The following is an 18,140-nucleotide window of genomic DNA, read 5'->3' on the forward strand; positions in this document are numbered from 1 at the left end:
TGGGAAGGCCGATCCCAGCAGGGCTGCGTGTTCTTAGAACCTCGGGAAGCAGGACAGGAGCTGTGCTGGTGCAACAGAGCTCCCAGCACCCACGCTCATCTCCTGATCCTCAGCTGCCTCCCACCGCCCTGGTCCTGTCCAGATGTCTGGAGGCAGCCCCTGCTGCCAGGAAACACTTTGTCATCTTGTGGTGAGCAGTTGTTAATGCCGCTGGACGCCAGGCACAGGCTGGACATTCAGCTTTCTCAGAGGACTACATTCACCTCTTTGTGTTTGGGTTTCGGTGCTGACATCAGGGAAAAACAATGTCACCCTGTCATCTGGCAGCTCCTCTCAGTTCCTTGGTGGGATTAACTCGTTCCTGGTACCTCACAAGCCATAAGGGCCCAAGGGAGGCCTTCCTTGCCCCTGGGGATGGTTTTTTCCTTCAGTCTGCTCCAGCTTTTGCATTTCTCACCAATTCTCATTGGACAGTGCTTAAATTTATTCCATGTTTCCTGTAGTCCAGCCTGGAAAGAGCTCAAAGCCACCCAGCCTGCGTAAGCACTATCACAGTGACACCGAAGAGACAGAAAGGCATTCCCGGGTTTCCCATCACCGCACTTGTTCCCAGGACTAAATGTTTGCACTCAGAATTCCTTCTTAAAACCCACACCCTCAGTCCCTGACACACAGAAGCGAAGCGCAGCGGTGTGAAACAAACAGACGGGGAGTGTCGGTCTCACCGAGCCAGCTCAGCCCTGCACAGCCCGTCCCAGGCGGTGCTGGCCTGCCTGGCCCTGTGGCGGCCCTGCTCCCGCCTGCCATCTTCCTTCTGTTTTCCACACCACAACCTCTGCGCAACGGCTGCCTACGAGGCTCCACTGAGCGCAGAGGCCCCGGCAATGGCAGCAGCCAGGTAGAAAGTTGATTTTCTTCTGACATATAATCACATTGTACATTTGTTGGAAGCATCCGAATGAGTCAACGTGGGATATTCACCAATCTCACATTATTTATATTTTACTTAGCCTTCCTGTTCTCCTTCAAAACCCATTCCTGCCCGAGAGCAAGAAAACAATACACGAACTACTCATTTATGCCACCGATGAAACCATTTTAAATAATAACTGTATAAGAAGAACAGAGCTGTGATTTGCAAAGTGAATCAACTAAACAAATGCCCGATGTTCCATTTACCATAGCTTTACCCATTGTCACTACTCAGGAATATATTGCTTGGAACTACCACGAGGAGGTCCTGCACATGCCTGAGAAGGAGTTTGAATGCAGTTATTGTCTTCAATCCTCCAAACACAAATTGCTTTTTCTCCTGTATTGCTGCATCTTTGATTTTTGTTGACTTAACTCCCATGTTCATGGTGGAGAAATGGAGGAATAAAGTAAGGAATTCTGTCCTTAGTTCCCATTGCATGAGACATCCTGCAGAGCCAAAGGGCTCAGCTGGGTTTTGTTGTTCCCAGTAAGAACATCACAAGAGCATCCCAAAAATACAGGTTACAGATCAGCCTGCAGTAAAGATTTCTGCAAGTTAGAGTTAAAAAAAGGAGATAAAAAGGCAGAAAACAGGATTAAAGTACCAAACTGGGTGAGAACTTATAGGGCTGCCATTGGAGCCACAATATCACCACCTATACTAAGATCTTTACTGATTGCCTGAAGTCACACAACAAGAAGGGAAGGCTCCTGCCCATCATCGGAAATCCAGCAGAACTCTTACTGCCCATTCCTAGGGAGCATTTCAGCTTCCAGGGCTCTGTTTTCTCCAGGGGAATCTCTTGCCTCTCTGTTCTTCATCTTCTTCAGTTTGTGCTGGCATTAAAAACATAACGATTGTCTTCAAACAAAAGGAAAATGTAAATCTTTTGGAAATAAATAATGCAAAGATATTAGAGGATGAGGTGTTCAGCCTTTTAATCTTAGGATAAAAATGTACTCAACCAAATGGGCCTGGAAGTCCCAGAGGTGTGGCTTAGTATTAACAAGTGCTCTTTGGCACTTAGCAATGATTAGATTAGATTAGATTTTAGATGAAGAGCAGCCTGATCCAGTGGGAGGTATCCTGGAATGGGATGAGCTTTGAGGTTCCTTCCAACCCAACCATTCCATGATTCTGTGATTTCTCATCATTGCAGGTTCCAACACCCAACAATTTGTTCTATGTATTCTTTCCTCCTGCAGGCTGAAGAACCAAGAAACTGATGTTTGTCCCTGGCAATTTGGACACCTTCCCTTGCCTAGGTCTTAATTTTGTGCCACTAGCCAGCACACGCACCACCCAGCTGCTTGTGCCCGACGGGATGGAGTGAGGATAAAAGTGAAGTCAGCTCGTGGGTTGAGATAATGACAGTCTAAGAGAGAAAGCAAAACAGCCCACAACCTCCCTTCCAGGAGCTGCAGAGAGTGATGAAGTCTCCCCTCAGCCTCCTCTTTTCCAGGCTAAACAGCCCCAGGGCCCTCAGCTGCTCCCAGAAGCCCTGTGCTCCAGACCCTTCACAAGCTTGACACAGTCTACATCTATAAGGGTAAAGGACACGGATTTTATCGAGACCTCCCTGACATGAACACAATCGTTCCCCAAGGACTAACCCCCCTTTTGTTTAAACCAGAATGCAGCACAATGAGTTCGGACTCACATCCCCCTCTCAGCAACAAGCTGGTGTAACCGAATCCTCCCTACCGTGTTCAGTATGTGGGATGCATGCTCAGGCTGATGCTCAGAGCAGAAGGTCCAGCCCCTGCGGCTGCTCAGTGTCCCTGTCCACAGAGCCAATACCGGCTGCAGTGGCTACCAAGAGACTGGCAACAGTTGCCCGTCTGAGCCTGGCAACGCTCACTGGCGTGGCAGCGTTGGGGCGAGATGGCTCTGAACAAGTGCCAGTCGGTGCCAAATGGCTGTGAAACAGAAACCGATATGTTTACATCTCATTATCAATACGTCAATAGGGGTAGTTTCTGCAGATATGATGGCTGAGAACCATGGACTAATTTAATAGGAATTTGACTTATACAAAAATTGACATGGTTTTCTGATGATAACTGGTACCGGAATGTTGTGATCTGGAACCTAACGTATTTCTTCTTGCTTAGCCCATCAATAAGGCCTAATTCTGTTGGCTTTTGTATTGAACAACATAGCATCCAGCTTTGATTTCTCTCTTTGTGATACCTCTTATTATTAAAGCTCTATCATCCAAACCCTGATATATTTTTATTTACTGGGACTATTACTGGGATTCAATGTTTACCTAAGTTTTAATCTAGGTTGGTTTTTTTTTAATATTGAAGAACCAGATCCCATTTAATTAAAATCAAAAAAGCCATTTTTTTCCTCCTTTCCTTGTGCAGGCTGAGCTACAGTTTGGGTGGTTTTATTTAATACTTCTCTCTCCCATCAGTGTTTATGGCTTACTGAGCTCCAAATGTTGCAAAGATGGCACTGTTATTTATGGTGCATTATTACTTACCCATTTCTCCATAATTATTCCATTGATGGGATACGATAAGGATAAACTTTGTGTTCCACTGGGTGTATGTTCATGCACTGAATTCCAGCAGAGCCTTGCTGAAAGCTGCAGGGAGGGCGGGAGAGGTCGATGCTCTGACACCCACCTTGGTAAACGACCAGGAGATGGAAAACAGGTCCTCCCAGCACGGTTTTGGAGGTTCCAGTTCCTCTGGGGATCCCTGGAGGCCTGGGGAGCGTGGACACTGGACACCAACGTGACTGAGATGTCTGGGCAGGTCCCTGGCTGCTCTGCAGCAGTGAAGCAGATCCATGGCGAGTCTCATGGTGGTTGTCGCTGCGGAACATCTCCAGGCCCAACAAGGTGCACAGAACACCAATTGTCTGCACGTTCATCTACATCATGTTCACACCCTCCCAAACCTCACACTGAAGGCCGCATGTAGATGTCTATGTGTGCAGACATGCTGCCAACATTGCCGTGTGGCCTCGTTTCTCCCGGTTTATGGTATTCAGGTGCTTTGCAGCAAAGGCACCAGACGAGCTGAGCGTCACCGCTCAACCGCAGGTCGTTACTCTGTCACAGGGTGCGTGGGCGGCTGCTTCACACATCGACTGCAGTTCCTCTTCTTTTTGGATCTCCAGCTTCCAAAGCACTCCCTGGAAGGCAAGCTTGCATTTCTTTATGATGCCATCACTGACCCTCCACAGTGTCTCCAGTGGTTCCCAGCTTTAGCCAGCCTCGCTCCCCTTTGCTCCTCTTTGCTTTCTCTTGATTCCTACGGAATGCCCAGCCCGGCTTTGGGAGCAGCAAGCAGCTGCTGTGCCGGATCCTCCCCCGGTGAACACTTCAAAGGTGGCAGGAGGCTACAAAGCACCCAAATCCCAGAGAAGCAGACAACTGCCTGCGTCCAGGCCTGCCCGGGAGCTGGGGTGCAGCTCCTCTCCTCTGTGACGATGAGATGCGTCGTGGTTTGATGTCAGCCAAGCATCCTCTGGATGGAACCCATCCCAGAAAAGGGACTATTTTAAGCACCTTGCAAAGTTTTCTTACATAACCCACACATCGCTACACTCACACACACCCCCACTCACACACTACAGACGTAGATGGGATTTTTAACTTGATAGTGCTTTCCTAAAAGGTTTGAGAATCCTAAAAGTAGTAACTACGCTGCAGAGACCATCAGAGCTTGTTATAGAGTCACAGCATCACAGAATCATTCCAGTTGGTAAAGACCTTTGAGACCATTGAGTCCAACCCTGAACCCAGCACTGCCAACTCCACCATTTCACACTGTCCCTGAGCACCACGTACACACGGCTTTGAAATCCTTCCAGGGATGGGGTCTCCACCACTGCCCTGGGCAGCCTCTGCCAGGGCTTCATCGCTCTTTTGGTAAAGAAATTTTTCCTAATATCCAACCTAAACCTTCCCTGGAACAACTTGAGGCCATTTCCCCTCATCCTGTCACTTGTCACTTGGGAGAGGAGCCCAGCTCCCTCCTCTCTACACCCTCCTTTCCAGGATCTGCAGGGAGCGATGAGGTCTCCCCTCAGCCTCCTCTTCTCCAGGTTAAACAGCCCCAGGGCCCTCAGACGCTCCCACAACCCCTGTTCTCCAGCCTCTTTCCCAGCTCTGTTCCCTTCTCCAGATGCGCTTCAGGCCCTGAAGTTCTTTCTTGTACCGAGGGGCCCAAAACAGAATCCAGGATTTGAGGTGCAGCCTCACCAGCACCAAGTCCAGGGGAACAATCCCTTCCCTGCTCCTGCTGGCCACGCCATGGCTGATCTAAGCTGGGACACTGTTGGCCGCCTTGCTGTATGTACCTTGTTGGTCAGTAGGAATTGCTCGTCCAGGTGAATCCCATTGGGTGATGCATCAGGTGATGGTGATGCATCAGAGCCCGCTTCGGGGCTTTTTAATTACTCTCTTTTTTAAAAAAATTTAATGGACACAGGTGATGAATTTGACTCAGCAAACCGACCTGGAGATTTAAGTTAGCAAATTAACCAGAGTGCCTGCGTATGGATTTCTGGATCGCTTTATAACTTCATGATTGAATTCAAACTGCCAAACTGGATTTCCCTTTCTCCGGATGCACTCCAGGCTGTCAATGTCCTTCTTTTAATAAGGGACCAAAAACTGAGCACAGGATTTGAGGTGCAGCCAGCTTGGCATCTGCTGTTTATTTCTGAATTCCTATTATGTCAGCAATGTTGGAATAACAACGAACCAACCAGGAACGGCACAGACCCCTTTGCTGGAGCTGGGACGGTGCTGGGAAGGCGATGGGGAAGAGGCAGCAGCCACCTACTGCAGCGGTCAGGGAAAGGGCAGCAGAAAAGCAGATGCACCATTCCAGCTCCGTGAGTCATTTTTCTTCCAGTAGAATTTATGACTGTAATTACACTTTTCCTCTTAAAATTTAGCTATGCAGGCTGTGGAGCTGTACATGGACACCTCCCCCTGGCTCAGGGGCTCCAAGCCCCATCCAACCTGGCCTGGAACCCCTCCAGGGATGGGGCAGCCCCCACTGCTCTGGGCACCCTGGGCCAGGGCCTCCCCACCTGAACAGCAAAACACTTCTCCCTAAGATCTCATCTCAATCTCCCCTCTTTCAGCTTAAAGCTGTTCCCCTTGTCCTATTCTTGCACTCCCTGATCCAGAGCCCCTTCCCAGCTTTCCTGGAGCCCCTTTCAGCACTGGAAGCTGCTCTAAGGTCTCCCCACAGCCTTCTCTTCTCCAGGCTGAACCACCCCAACTCTCTCAGCCTGGCATGTGTGGGAGACTCTCCAGCCCTCGGATCATTTGCATGGACTCCTCTGGACTCGCTCCAACAGCTCCATGTCCTTCCTGTGCTGAGGACTCCAGAACTGGACACAGGGCCTCAGAGGGTGTCTCACCTAAGTGGAGCAGAGGGGCAGAATCCCCTCCTCACCCTGCTGGCCACGCTTCTCTTGACGAGCCCAGGACACGGCTGGTTTCTGAGATGAGGCCCCACATGGTGACTCACGTCCAGCTTTTCATCCACCAGCACCCACTGCAGTGAAATGTGTGGGAAGGTGTGGAAAAAGCCAAAATCGAGCAAAACCAGCCCAGCAGCCTCAAGGTGGCCCCCAGGTGTGACGTGAGGGGCTCCCCTGCCCCGTTCAGAGCTCTCCCCACCCCACTGATGTGTACTGGCTGCAAGAGGAGCATGGTGACCTGTGGTCCTCCACACTGCTCCGCTCTGCAGGTAGCGGTGGGGAACGCATCAGGGTGGGCTGCAGCGGGCACCTGGGTTTGGGCTTGGGTTTGGAGCGGTGCACGGTTCCAGCAGCAGCTCCTGCACAGCTGGATCACGGGTTTGGGCAGATGTTACTAATGGCAGCTTAAGCATGGATGGGCAGAGAGCATATGGGATGCAACACGTGCCATATGGTCTGTTTAGCCTTTCACCTCGAAGGGTATCAATCACAGATATGAGAGTGACACCATAACCTGTGACTGTGCTGTCACTCTTTTTTATTTAACAAACTAAGAAAATCAACTGCAGTCAAAACTGTTCCCTTCCGAGATGACCCACAGCTGCACATGGTGTTGTCAATGTCCAGAGTGATTCCGCAGGTTATTTTCTGAAAGGCTGGTGAGGATCTCTGTCAATTTAGTTTTCACATCTTCTACCGTCCGTTTGCACCCATGTGTGTGCCTGCGCTTTGAGGGAGAAGGAATGGGCCCTGGCATTAGAAGGAACAGCACCAAGAAGGACTGTGGGTGCTGAAGGCACCAGTTGTGCCCTGGCCTCCTGCTCCCCGTGGCTTGAGTTTCTCTGTCACCCTGTTGTGCCAAAGGCAGGGGTGCCATCCGTGGGCACATGGGCTGCTGTGGTGGCCACCAACGTGGTTTTGGACAGGCCCTTGCTGTCCAGGTGGGCCCCAGGCTCACCGGTGCCACTCAGCTTTGTTGTGTCTGGAGTCTTCAGGATCATCAGGCTTAAATTTGCCACTTTTTTTTGAGTTTGGAACGTTCCTAAGGGAGCAAAACTGGCTGAGTTGGTGACCTCTACAACTCCCACTCCTGCCCAGTCTTGGGGTCACCTTTCAGGGAGGGTCCAGCAGAAACGAGGGCTAAGGGGCACTTCATCGTTAGCACTTAGTTCTTTTTAATTAAAGGTGTTCTTCTCCTCCTGTATTTAGATACCAAAATACAGCATTTCACCACATGTATAAAATTGTGTTTTCATTTATTTAATTTAGAGGTCTTTTTAAAAAAGCATGGAGTCTGGAATGTTTGTTCTCTGCTTTTTTTTCACATCATTACTCTGATACTGCTTGATTAGCTCCCTCCCCAGTCATGATTGGTAATTAAAATAGGCATTAAAATTAGTCACTTAGCAATTTTGCTGTTCAATTGGCAATTAAATTACTTAATTGCAATTAAAGTCCTAATTTTAATTGGCAAAATGATAGATGTAGATTTAAGATAATATGTATAAATACTTTAATAAGTGTCTATATAAGGATTACTTAATTACTCAACTTCAAGTTTATGCTGTTAACTTTAGAACTTTTAAGTGAGTAATGAAATTTATATTACATCTATTCTAAGGATATGGTAATTAGATGTGTTTCTTATCCCTATAAGGGCCTTTGCAGTAAGTTTCTTCTGTGATGTTCAAACTATAGCCTGGATAACGATTGCGATGTGCCCGATGCTGATCATTCCCTGACAGCTCCACGGCGGGAGTGCCGGGAGCCGAGGGGACGCAGGGGGTGGCCAGCCCAGCACCTCCAGCGCCCTTTGGGTGAGCAGCGATGAGAGGAAACCACAGCAGCACATCGACACGGGAAAAAGTTGGTTTAAAGAGTCCTCGCAGCTCAGAGGCGTCTTAGAGCCTCACTTAATGTCTTTGGTCATCTCCTCGGACAGGTCGCGGCAGTGACTCTGTAGAGGCACGAAGTGGAAGTGACCTTTCGGGACGTGAGTGAGCCAGGTGGTGGGGAGCACGTTCTCTTGGGTTGATTGGGTTTTCACAGCATCACCTTAAAGGGAAAAGCATTTTCAAAGTGTTACAACTTTGCCTGGCAGCGAGAGAAACCATCAGGAAGGAATGATCACAGCTTCACATAAACTGTTGGTATTGAAGTTTTCGATAGGGTTTTTATGTAAGGCAAGGATTTCGTGTTGAAATGTTGACTTTTTAGGTTAAGACTGCACCCCACTGGCTTTTAGTCCATTGTTCTGCACAAACCACAACTTTCTCGTGTGATGCACAGTGCCTGCTCCCAGCCTTTCCCACCTCCTGCCCGCTCCCGTCCATTGAACCTTCAGAAAAGGCCCTGCAAGAGGAGGTGCTGGACTTTGTGTGGAAAAGGATGTAACTGTGTCTGGAAAGGATGGGCAGTTGGGTGACTTTTGCCCTTTTTTTTTGCAGGATACGGCCAAGGGTCACACAGGAAGATCTGGGATCATGTCCAGAGCTGCTTTCTGTAGCCCACAGTGGAGGAAGGCAAGCGTCCCCATCCTTTCCCAACCCGTGGGGAGGCTTTGGCCCAGGCTGCCCAGCGAAGGAGTGGCTGGAGGTGTTCAAGGCCAGGTTGGATGGGGCTTTGAGCCCCTAATCCAGTGGGAGGTGTCCCTGCCCATGGGATGGATTGGCTTTGAGATTCCTTCCAACCAAGCCATTCTACAACCTCTTCCCTGGATGGACCTTCAAAAATTAACATCCCCAATAGGTTTTGAAGAAGCGCAGCACACTTGGTCGCCCTCCCCCCGCTCTGCTTCGCATCCCCCAGCCCACGGCGCCCCTTGGTTGCGCCATGAACGATGCAGAGAAACCCAACGCAATCCGCATGGGAATCGCCAACGGGAGCGTTTGGCGAAGAATGGACGCAATAAATAGAAGGTGGAGCGGATGCACGGCTCTTAAGGGATGTTTCCCAAAAGAAAGGGTTTTCTCCCCAGAAATAAAAGCAGGCGACCGGGAGCTCCCGGGACCTCGGGGACACGGATTCTGCGCTCCCGAGGTCCCGGGAGCTGCCCGGCGCCCCAGGAGCTCCCGTCGGGGTTGGCTCTATTTTTGGCGAGCCTGGTGATTGCGTCAATGATGACGCGAGCAGGGGGGTGGTGGGAGACACGCAGGACCACGCCTCACTCTCACTTTCGGCCGGCGGGTGGCGCGCGATATGCAAATGAGACCCCGCCCCCTCCTCCTCCATCCCCACCCCGCGCTTAAAGCGCTGCGCGCGGACGGGGCGGAGAAATAAAAGGAAGGAGGGGGGGGGAAGGGGCTTGGAAAAGGGGGAGCTTGGAAAGGAGGGGGGATGATTGGAAAAAGGGGGGGGTGCCCACCTTGAAGGAGCGTGGCGTCACTGTCGGAAATTTACCAAAAGGGAGAGGATGGGCAAAGGGGGCAGGGAGAGGAGCCGCCCCCTCCCCGCCCCGTCGGGGCTGATTGGGCGGCGGCGGTGACGCGCGGTGACGCGCGCGGGCTCGAGGTGCACGTTGGCTGTGGAATAGGGAGCCCACATAAACAAAGGCACATTGCGAGGAAGGCAGCACTCCGGAGCGACGCTGCCGCACTCTCTTTTCCCCCCCGTTTTTGCCGCAGCCCCCGACGTGTCCCCGCCGCCGCCCGGCACTTGGATGCATGCACGGTGCTGCGCTCTCCGGTGAGTGCCCACGCGTGTGAGTCTTCCTCCTCCTTCTTCTTCCCACGCGCGAGGAACGGGGCAGGAGGGGGGACGCACGCACAGGCGGCTCCGCGCTTCTTGCGTGTCCGCTGCCTCCTTCCCGGGATGGGACGGGATGTGCCCGTGGACGCGTGTCACCCGTGGGATGCCGGGCTCCGGGTCCCGGAGGATGCTCTTCACCCGCGGTGCTGCTGCCGGGCTGCGGGTCCCCGTGGACGCGTGTCACTCGTGGGTGCGTGTCACCCTCGGTCATGCCGGGCTGCGGGTCCCCGTGGCCGCTTGTCACCCGTGATGATGCCGGGCTGCGGGTCCCCGTGAACGCGTGTCACCCGTGGATGCGTGTCCCCCGTGGTGATGCCGGGCTGCGGGTCCCCGTGTCCGGGCTGTCGGGGCGGCTGTACCCGCCGGTCCCGCGGGATGCAGGAATGCAGGGATGCAGGGAGGGCGCAGCGCTCTCCCCCACAGGAGCATCCCTCGCCTTTACCGGGGACACGGACCGAGGCGCCGGCTTCTCCCCGCGGGCTGCGGCCGCTCGGGCTGTCCCGGAGCCCCTCCAAACTTTCCCTGCCGGCTGCCCTGTCCCGAGGGGATCCCGGGGGGGGGGCTCCCGGCGGGGCGGGGGCTGCGTTTTGCCTGCTCTGAGGAGCCGCCGGGTGTGTGTGTGTTGCAGCCAGCGCTCCGGGGAGGCTGGAGCCCTTCTCCATCTGCTAAAGCCGCGGGAACGCCGCTCCCCGCCGAGCTCCGACGCTGTCCGCCTTCAGCTCCCCCGAACGCGCCTCGCACCCGCCCGAAGGTTTGTGCCCTTCGTGTCCCCCCGCGGCTCCGGGACGGGGTGTCCCCCCGCCCCATCCCGGTCCCCTCCCGGCCGGGGGCGCGGGGCGCGGGCAGCGCGCATCTGACCGTGTTTCGTTTCCAGCCATGCCCTGTGTTCAGGCTCAGTATGGGTCCTCGCCTCAAGGAGCCAGCCCGGCCTCCCAGAGCTACAGCTACCACTCGTCGGGAGAGTACAGCTCCGATTTCCTAACGCCGGAGTTTGTCAAGTTTAGCATGGACCTCACCAACACTGAAATCACTGCCACCACTTCTCTCCCCAGCTTCAGTACCTTTATGGACAACTACAACACGAGCTACGACGTGAAGCCCCCGTGCTTGTACCAAATGCCCCTGTCCGGACAGCAGTCCTCCATTAAGGTGGAAGACATTCAGATGCACGGCTACCAGCAGCACGGCCACCTGCCCCCCCAGTCCGAGGAGATGATGTCCCACTCGGGCTCCGTGTACTACAAGCCCTCGTCGCCCCCGACCCCCTCCACGCCCGGCTTCCAGGTGCAGCACGGCCCCGTCTGGGACGACCCCGGCTCCCTGCACAACTTCCACCCCAACTACGTGGCCACCACGCACATGATCGAGCAGCGCAAAACGCCCGTCTCCCGCCTCTCCCTCTTCTCCTTCAAGCAGTCGCCCCCCGGCACCCCCGTCTCCAGCTGCCAGATGCGCTTCGACGGGCCCCTCCACGTGCCCATGAACCCCGAGCCGGCCGGGGCGCACCACGCCGTGGACGGGCAGCCCTTCGCCGTGCCCAGCGCCATCCGCAAGCAGCCCTCCATGGCCTTCCCGGGGCTGCAGCTGGGCCACGCTCCGCAGCTGCTGGACAGCCAGGTGCCCTCGCCACCCTCCCGGGGGTCCCCGTCCAACGAGGGGCTCTGCGCCGTCTGCGGGGACAACGCCGCCTGCCAGCACTACGGCGTGCGCACCTGCGAGGGCTGCAAGGGCTTCTTCAAGGTGAGCCGAGCCCCGGGGGGCCCCGTCGGGGCGCACGGAAACGGGTTAGGACAGAGAGCCGTGTCTGAGCTAACCGAGCGGAACGGAATTCCCCGTGGTAAAATTAAGCGATCTCTTTATTTCGCCGTCCTGATTGAATAATCTTATCATTTTAAATAGAGAAGGTCTCCAAGGAATGTAAATAATATGAATGCCCACGGATTTGTATTTACCGAGCGTCTCCTTCCCTCCTCTCGGCATATAAAACACAGCTAGGAGCTGCGAGGTTAGCTCAAATGTTAACGCTATCAATTTTCTCCTGTTAAATGCCCTGGAAAAAAAAAAAAAAAAGAAAGAAAAAGAAATGGGAAGGAAGGAAGGAAGAAAAAAAAAGAAGAAGGGAAAATAAAAAGGGGGGAAAAAAGAGAAGGGGTGAAAAACAGAAAGAGGGGAAGGAAAGGGGGAAAAATGATTGGGGGAAGGGAAAGGGGGAAAAATAGAAAGGGGAAATGAAACGGAAAAAATAGAAAGGGGGAAAAGAAAGGGGAAAATAGAAAGGGGGAAAAGAAGGAAAAAAAAGGAAAAACAGAAACGGGTAAAAAGGAAAGGGGAAAGAAGAAAGGGGAAACAAAGGTAAAAAAAGAAAAGGGGAAAAAGAAAGATTAAAAAAGGGGGGGACGGGGAAAAAGAAAGAGGTAAAAAAGGGAGGGGGGAAAACAAAGGGGGGGAGAAAAGGAAAAAAGAAAGGACAAAAAAGAAAGCGGGAAAAAGAAAGGGAAAAAGAGAAGAGGGAAGAAGGGAATAAAGGGAGGAGGGAAAGAAGGTGGAGGGGAAGAAAGGAGAAAAAAAAAAAGCTGGGAGGAGGGTTGGGGAGGAAAGCGGAAAAAAGAAAGGGGGGAAATGGGAAATAAGATGAAGGAGGGGGTCGGGGCGCGGCGGGAGCGGCCGCTGACCCCCTCGCCCCGTCCCGCAGCGCACGGTGCAGAAGAACGCCAAGTACGTCTGCCTGGCCAACAAGAACTGCCCGGTGGACAAGCGCCGCCGCAACCGGTGCCAGTACTGCCGCTTCCAGAAGTGCCTGGCCGTGGGCATGGTGAAGGAGGGTGAGTGCGCCGAGCAGAGCCCGGCCCGGCCCGGCGCGGCGCGGCCGCTCAGCCCCTCCTCTCTCTTGCAGTGGTGCGCACGGACAGCCTCAAAGGCCGGAGGGGTCGCCTGCCGTCCAAACCGAAGAGCCCCCAGGAGCCCTCTCCCCCCTCGCCCCCGGTGAGTCTGATCAGTGCGCTGGTGAGAGCCCATGTCGACTCCAACCCGGCTATGACCAGCCTGGACTATTCCAGGGTAAGCGGGACCGAGCTCGCGTACGGACCCACGGCCGCCCGGGGAGGGGGGCTGCCCGCCCCGTCGGGGCTCCGGGGGACCCGGGGCAGAAGAGAGCGGCGGCGGCGGCGGCCCCGTCCCGACCTCCGGGGCTCCCACGGCCGGAGGGCAGAGGACAAGCGGAGGCAGCTCCGTCCCTCCCGCCCGTCTCTTCGGGGCTCCGACGGCCGGAGGGGAGAGGCGGCGGTCGGCAGCCGCATCCACCTCTCCCGGGCTCCGAGGGCAGAGGACAAGCGGCGGCAGCTCCGTCCCTCCCGCCGGTCCCTTCGGGGCTCCTGTGGCCGGAGGGGAGAGGAGAAGCGGCGGCATCTCCGCCCCCTCCCCATCGGGGCTGCGGCGGCTGGAGGGGACAGGCGGGGCCGGCGGCCCGTGCCCCCCGTCGGGGCTGTGGGGACAGGAGGGGACAGGCGGGGCAGGCAGCCCGTGCCCCCCGTCGGGGCTGCCCCGGGGTCGGGGCGCGCAGGAGCCGCCCCAGGCGCACGGGGAGCGCCGCTCCTAATTGAATTAATTGCCCCGGAACATCTAATTTCCTCACTGGTCAAAGAAAGGTTTAATTGTTATAAAAACCCGGCTCCCCGACTAGACGCGGGGTTGGCAATTTCACGGGTTATATACTTTAGAGAACCTCATTAAGCGCTTTTTAAAATGAATTTCCAGTTTCAGGCTAACCCCGACTACCAGATGAGCGGAGATGACACTCAGCACATCCAGCAGTTCTACGATCTCCTGACCGGCTCCATGGAGATCATCCGCGGTTGGGCAGAGAAGATCCCCGGCTTCACCGACCTTCCCAAAACTGACCAGGATCTGCTCTTCGAGTCCGCCTTCCTGGAGCTGTTCGTGCTGCGCCTGGCGTACAGGTGAGCTGCGGCTGCCGCGGGAGCAGAGCCTGTCAAGGTCCACCGATCTGCCTTTTATTAACTCCTCGGTAATTAGGTGCCTCTTAAATCCTTCATTTATTGCTCCTCAAGTAATTAGTTGTTTAGCTTTTCTCCCCCCATCTTCTTCCCTTTCCCTTTCCTTTTTCTTTTTCTTGTTTTTCTTTTAACCTTTCTTTCCCTTTCCTTTTTCTTTTTCTTGTTTTTCTTTTAACCTTTCTTTCCCTTTCTCCCTTTTCCCCCTCTCTCTTCTCTATTTTACTCATATGTCTTTCTCTTCTTCTATTTCTTTTTTCTTGCTCTTTCTATCTTTCTTTCTCTTTCTCTCTTTCTCTTTCTCTTTCTCTTTCTCTTTCTCTTTCTCTTTCTCTTTCTCTTTCTCTTTCTCTTTCCCTTTCCCTTTCCCTTTCTCTTTCCCTTTCTGTCTTTCTCTCTCTCTTTCTCTTTCTCTCTTTCTCTCTTTCTCTCTTTCTCTCTTTCTCTCTTTCTCTCTTTCTCTCTTTCTTTTTTCTTTCTCTCTTTCTCTCTTTCTCTTTCTTTCTTTCTTTTTTCTTTCTCTCTTTCTCTCTTTCTCTCCTAATATTTCTCTTTTCTTTCTCTTCCTTTCTTAGCCATTCCATTCATTTTTGGGGTTGTCACATTCCTTCCAGGTCAAACCCGGTGGAGGGCAAGCTTATCTTCTGCAATGGGGTGGTCCTGCACCGGTTGCAGTGCGTCCGCGGCTTTGGGGAATGGATCGATTCCATTGTTGAATTTTCCTCCAACTTGCAAAACATGAACATCGATATCTCTGCCTTCTCTTGCATCGCTGCCCTGGCTATGGTCACAGGTCAGTGTCCCCTCCTTTCTGCCCAGTCCTTTCTGTTGGCCTTCTCCTCCGTGCCAGACCCCTAACATCCCGCACCCTTCTCTTTTGCAGAGAGGCATGGGCTTAAGGAACCCAAGAGGGTGGAAGAACTTCAAAACAAGATTGTAAATTGTCTCAAAGACCATGTGACTTTTAATAATGGGGGGCTGAATCGCCCCAACTATTTGTCCAAACTCTTGGGGAAGCTTCCTGAACTCCGCACGCTTTGCACGCAGGGGCTGCAACGCATTTTCTACCTGAAACTGGAAGATTTGGTGCCACCGCCAGCAATAATCGACAAACTCTTTCTGGACACTTTACCTTTTTAAGACTTTTCCCATGCACTTCCACTGAAACCGAAGAGAAGCTGCACCCATCCGAAGGGGGATTCGTCTGGGCCCAAAGCGGCACCTCTGGGTGCCCGTGTCCCATCCCAACCAGTGTTGCAACCTCCTGCGGGCGGAACGCGAACGGGCATTTTGGCTCTGGGGGCATCATGGATGCAGATCATGGACTACACAAATACCATGGTATAAACTTTTTATTATCAGCTTATAAATGAATTTATTATTAAGGACTTCTGGTTAAAAAGATGACCATATCTGGCAACGCCGGGTGCGCGGCTCAGACTTATGCGGTGGCAAACAAAGCGTTAAGGTGACCCACAAGTCTCACCCTCCTAAAGACTAAAGTTTTCTGCTGTAAAAGAAAGCTGTAATATATACGAAACCTAAATGTTGCGTGGGTGGCATGTCATTAAAGAAGGGAAAAAGGCTTGTAAATTTATCAAATGCAGTTTGGCTTTTTTGGAAATTATTCTGTGCCTATTTATGAAGAAATACGGGAAACAATCCTAAAAATAATTAAAAATAAAATCTAAAAGAAAAAAAAAATAATAAAGGAGAATAAAGAGAAAGAAAGGAAAAACAATCTGTCCGTACCAGGAAAGCATGACGATTCTAGGGTGGCGACGTTATAGGCACTTGCTATTTCAGTAATGTCTATATTCTATAAATAGTATTTCAGACACTATGTAGTCTGTTAGCTTTTATAAAGACTGGTAGTTATCTAAGCTTCAAACGTTTTCTCACTTGTAAAATAGGTGGGCACAAGTATTCCAGACCCCGCAATCCTCCCCACAGGGACACATAGTGTTTGTAAACACCGTCCGACATTCCTTGTTTGTAAGTGTTGTATGTACCGTTGATGTTGATTAAAAAGAAAAGAAGTTTATATCTTGATTATTTTGTTGTCTGAAGTTAAACAAACCTTGCATGCAGCAGCTTTTGACTGTTTCCAGAGTGCTTATAATATACATAACTCCCTGGAAATTACAGAGCACTTTGAATTTTTGGGTTTGTTTTGTTCCATTTTTTTTTTTAAATGTCTACAAATTGTCGGTTAATATATTATTTTCTGTTCGAGTAATATTTTTAATATGCCATATTGTGTAGTATTTTCCTTTGTACCGCGCAGGAGACAGCTCGCTGCCTTTTTCCCCTCCGCTGTGCGACACGAACGATGATTTTTTGGTTTGTTTTTTTCTTTTTTTCGTTTCCCCCCCGAAAACTCTTTCTTTGAGAAAGACAATTTTAATGTTTACAACAATAAAACCACGCAAACGAATAGAATTTCGTCTTCTTTCTGTCTAAGCGGGGAGCGGCGCCGCCAGCATCCTTTGCCCCCGAAGGACAAAAGCCCCCGAGCCCGCAGCGCCAGAGCGGCGGCGGACGGACGGGGCGGGTCCTGGCGGGAACGCGAGCGCTGGAACCTCCGGCTCCGCGGGAGGAAGAGGAGGATAAACCCAGGCTCCCAGGTTGGTCCTTTCCCCGATTTCCCCCCTCGGAGCACCCGCGCCCTCCAGGCTCCCCGCCAGAGCCTCCGCTGCGGCACATCCGCGCCATTCGGCGCTCCCGGTCCCGCGGGCGCGGGAAGGGCTTTATTCGGGGGGCAGCAACGCGGGGTGCCCGGTCCGGGGGGAGATGCCCGCGCCTCGGCTGTTCGCTGCCCTCCAAAGGCAAATCCTCCCGGAAAGCTTTCCCGGTCGGCGCCGGGACCGGCAGCGCTGCGCCTCCCGGGATGCGGGGATGGCGCAGCCCCGCGCGTGTCCGGCCCCGCATCCCGCGGGGAGAGCCAGGAGGAGACGAAACTCCCGGGGGGCGTTTGGGAAACTTCAGCCTCTTGCGGCGGGAGCCTTAAATAAACGCCAAAGGGATGCGGTCCCTGAAATGGGATCTATTGCGGTGCGCATCCCGCGGGCCCGGGCCGGGCGGTGCTGGGGGAGCACCCGCGCTGCCCGCCGAGCGCCCCCCGGGCCCGAAGCCGCCGCGGGGGGTCGGGATGGACCCAGCTCGGGATTGCCGGCGGCGTCGGGGCTCGGACCGAGAGCTGTGACAGACACAGGGGCGCGTCCCGCGGCGGCGGGCGGGGGTCGGGGCGCGAGTCTCCACCCGCTCCGGGTCCCCCGCGGCCGCGTTCCCTCAGCGCTTTCCTCGGCGCCGTTTGCAACAACTTTCCCGACGCGCCCGATCCTCCGCACCCGCGCGGGGCGCGAATCGTCCTTCCGAGCGGAGCTGTCGCACCCGGCTCGGCCGCTCCCCCGGAGGGCTCCCGGGCTCTCCCCATCCCTCCGGAGGGGCCGCGAGAACGCGGGCTGCCCGCGCGGCCGAGGGGATCGGGGGGCGAACCGGCACCTGCCCCCGGCCCGGGACCCGCCTCGGGGGGACGGAGGAGGGGCGGCCCGAGGGGTGCCCTGTCCTGAGGCCCCCGGGAGGGGGGAAAGGGAGAGGGAGAGGGAAAGGGGGAAAGGGATAGGGAAAAGGGGGAAAGGGATAGGGGAAAGGGGGAAAGGAAGAGGGAGAGGGGAAAGGGGAGAGGGAAAAGGGAGAGGGAAAAGGGAGAGGGAGAAGGGGAAAGGGAGAGGGAAAGGGGAAAAAGAAGTGGGAGAAGGGAAAAGAAAGGAAGAGGGAAAAGGAAGAGGGAAAGGGGGAAAGGAAGAGGGAAAGGGAAAGGAAGAATTGTACAGAGACATTTAGAAATTCATTTGGAGTGGAAGCGCGAGGCGGAACACGGAGCCAAAGGAATAATTTTTAAATGGTAGCATCAATGGGGGGATTTACTAGAAGATTTTGCTTCT

The 18,140-nt window shown here is 53.6% G+C and overlaps 1 protein-coding gene across 2 annotated transcripts; it reads left to right on the plus strand.

Annotated features, from left to right (window-relative positions):
- Window positions 1–9,985: 9,985 nt before the first annotated feature.
- On the plus strand, window positions 9,986–16,520 carry NR4A2 (nuclear receptor subfamily 4 group A member 2). 2 transcript variants are annotated; one of them, XM_054069833.1, is made up of 8 exons: window positions 9,986–10,120; window positions 10,812–10,934; window positions 11,058–11,923; window positions 12,876–13,005; window positions 13,077–13,240; window positions 13,937–14,139; window positions 14,808–14,986; window positions 15,077–16,520. In XM_054069833.1, exons 3-8 carry the CDS (start codon window positions 11,060–11,062, stop codon window positions 15,331–15,333), a joined length of 1,797 nt encoding a protein of 598 aa, XP_053925808.1. In that variant the 5' UTR covers window positions 9,986–10,120; window positions 10,812–10,934; window positions 11,058–11,059; the 3' UTR covers window positions 15,334–16,520. The 2 variants fall into 2 exon arrangements, with proteins under 2 accessions (XP_053925808.1, XP_053925807.1); XM_054069832.1 differs by lacking the exons at window positions 14,808–14,986; window positions 15,077–16,520 and having other exon boundaries at window positions 13,077–14,041.
- The last annotated feature ends 1,620 nt before the right edge of the window (window positions 16,521–18,140 follow it).

This window comes from Cuculus canorus, chromosome 6 (assembly GCF_017976375.1).
Source record: "Cuculus canorus isolate bCucCan1 chromosome 6, bCucCan1.pri, whole genome shotgun sequence".
NCBI lineage: Eukaryota > Metazoa > Chordata > Aves > Cuculiformes > Cuculidae > Cuculus > Cuculus canorus.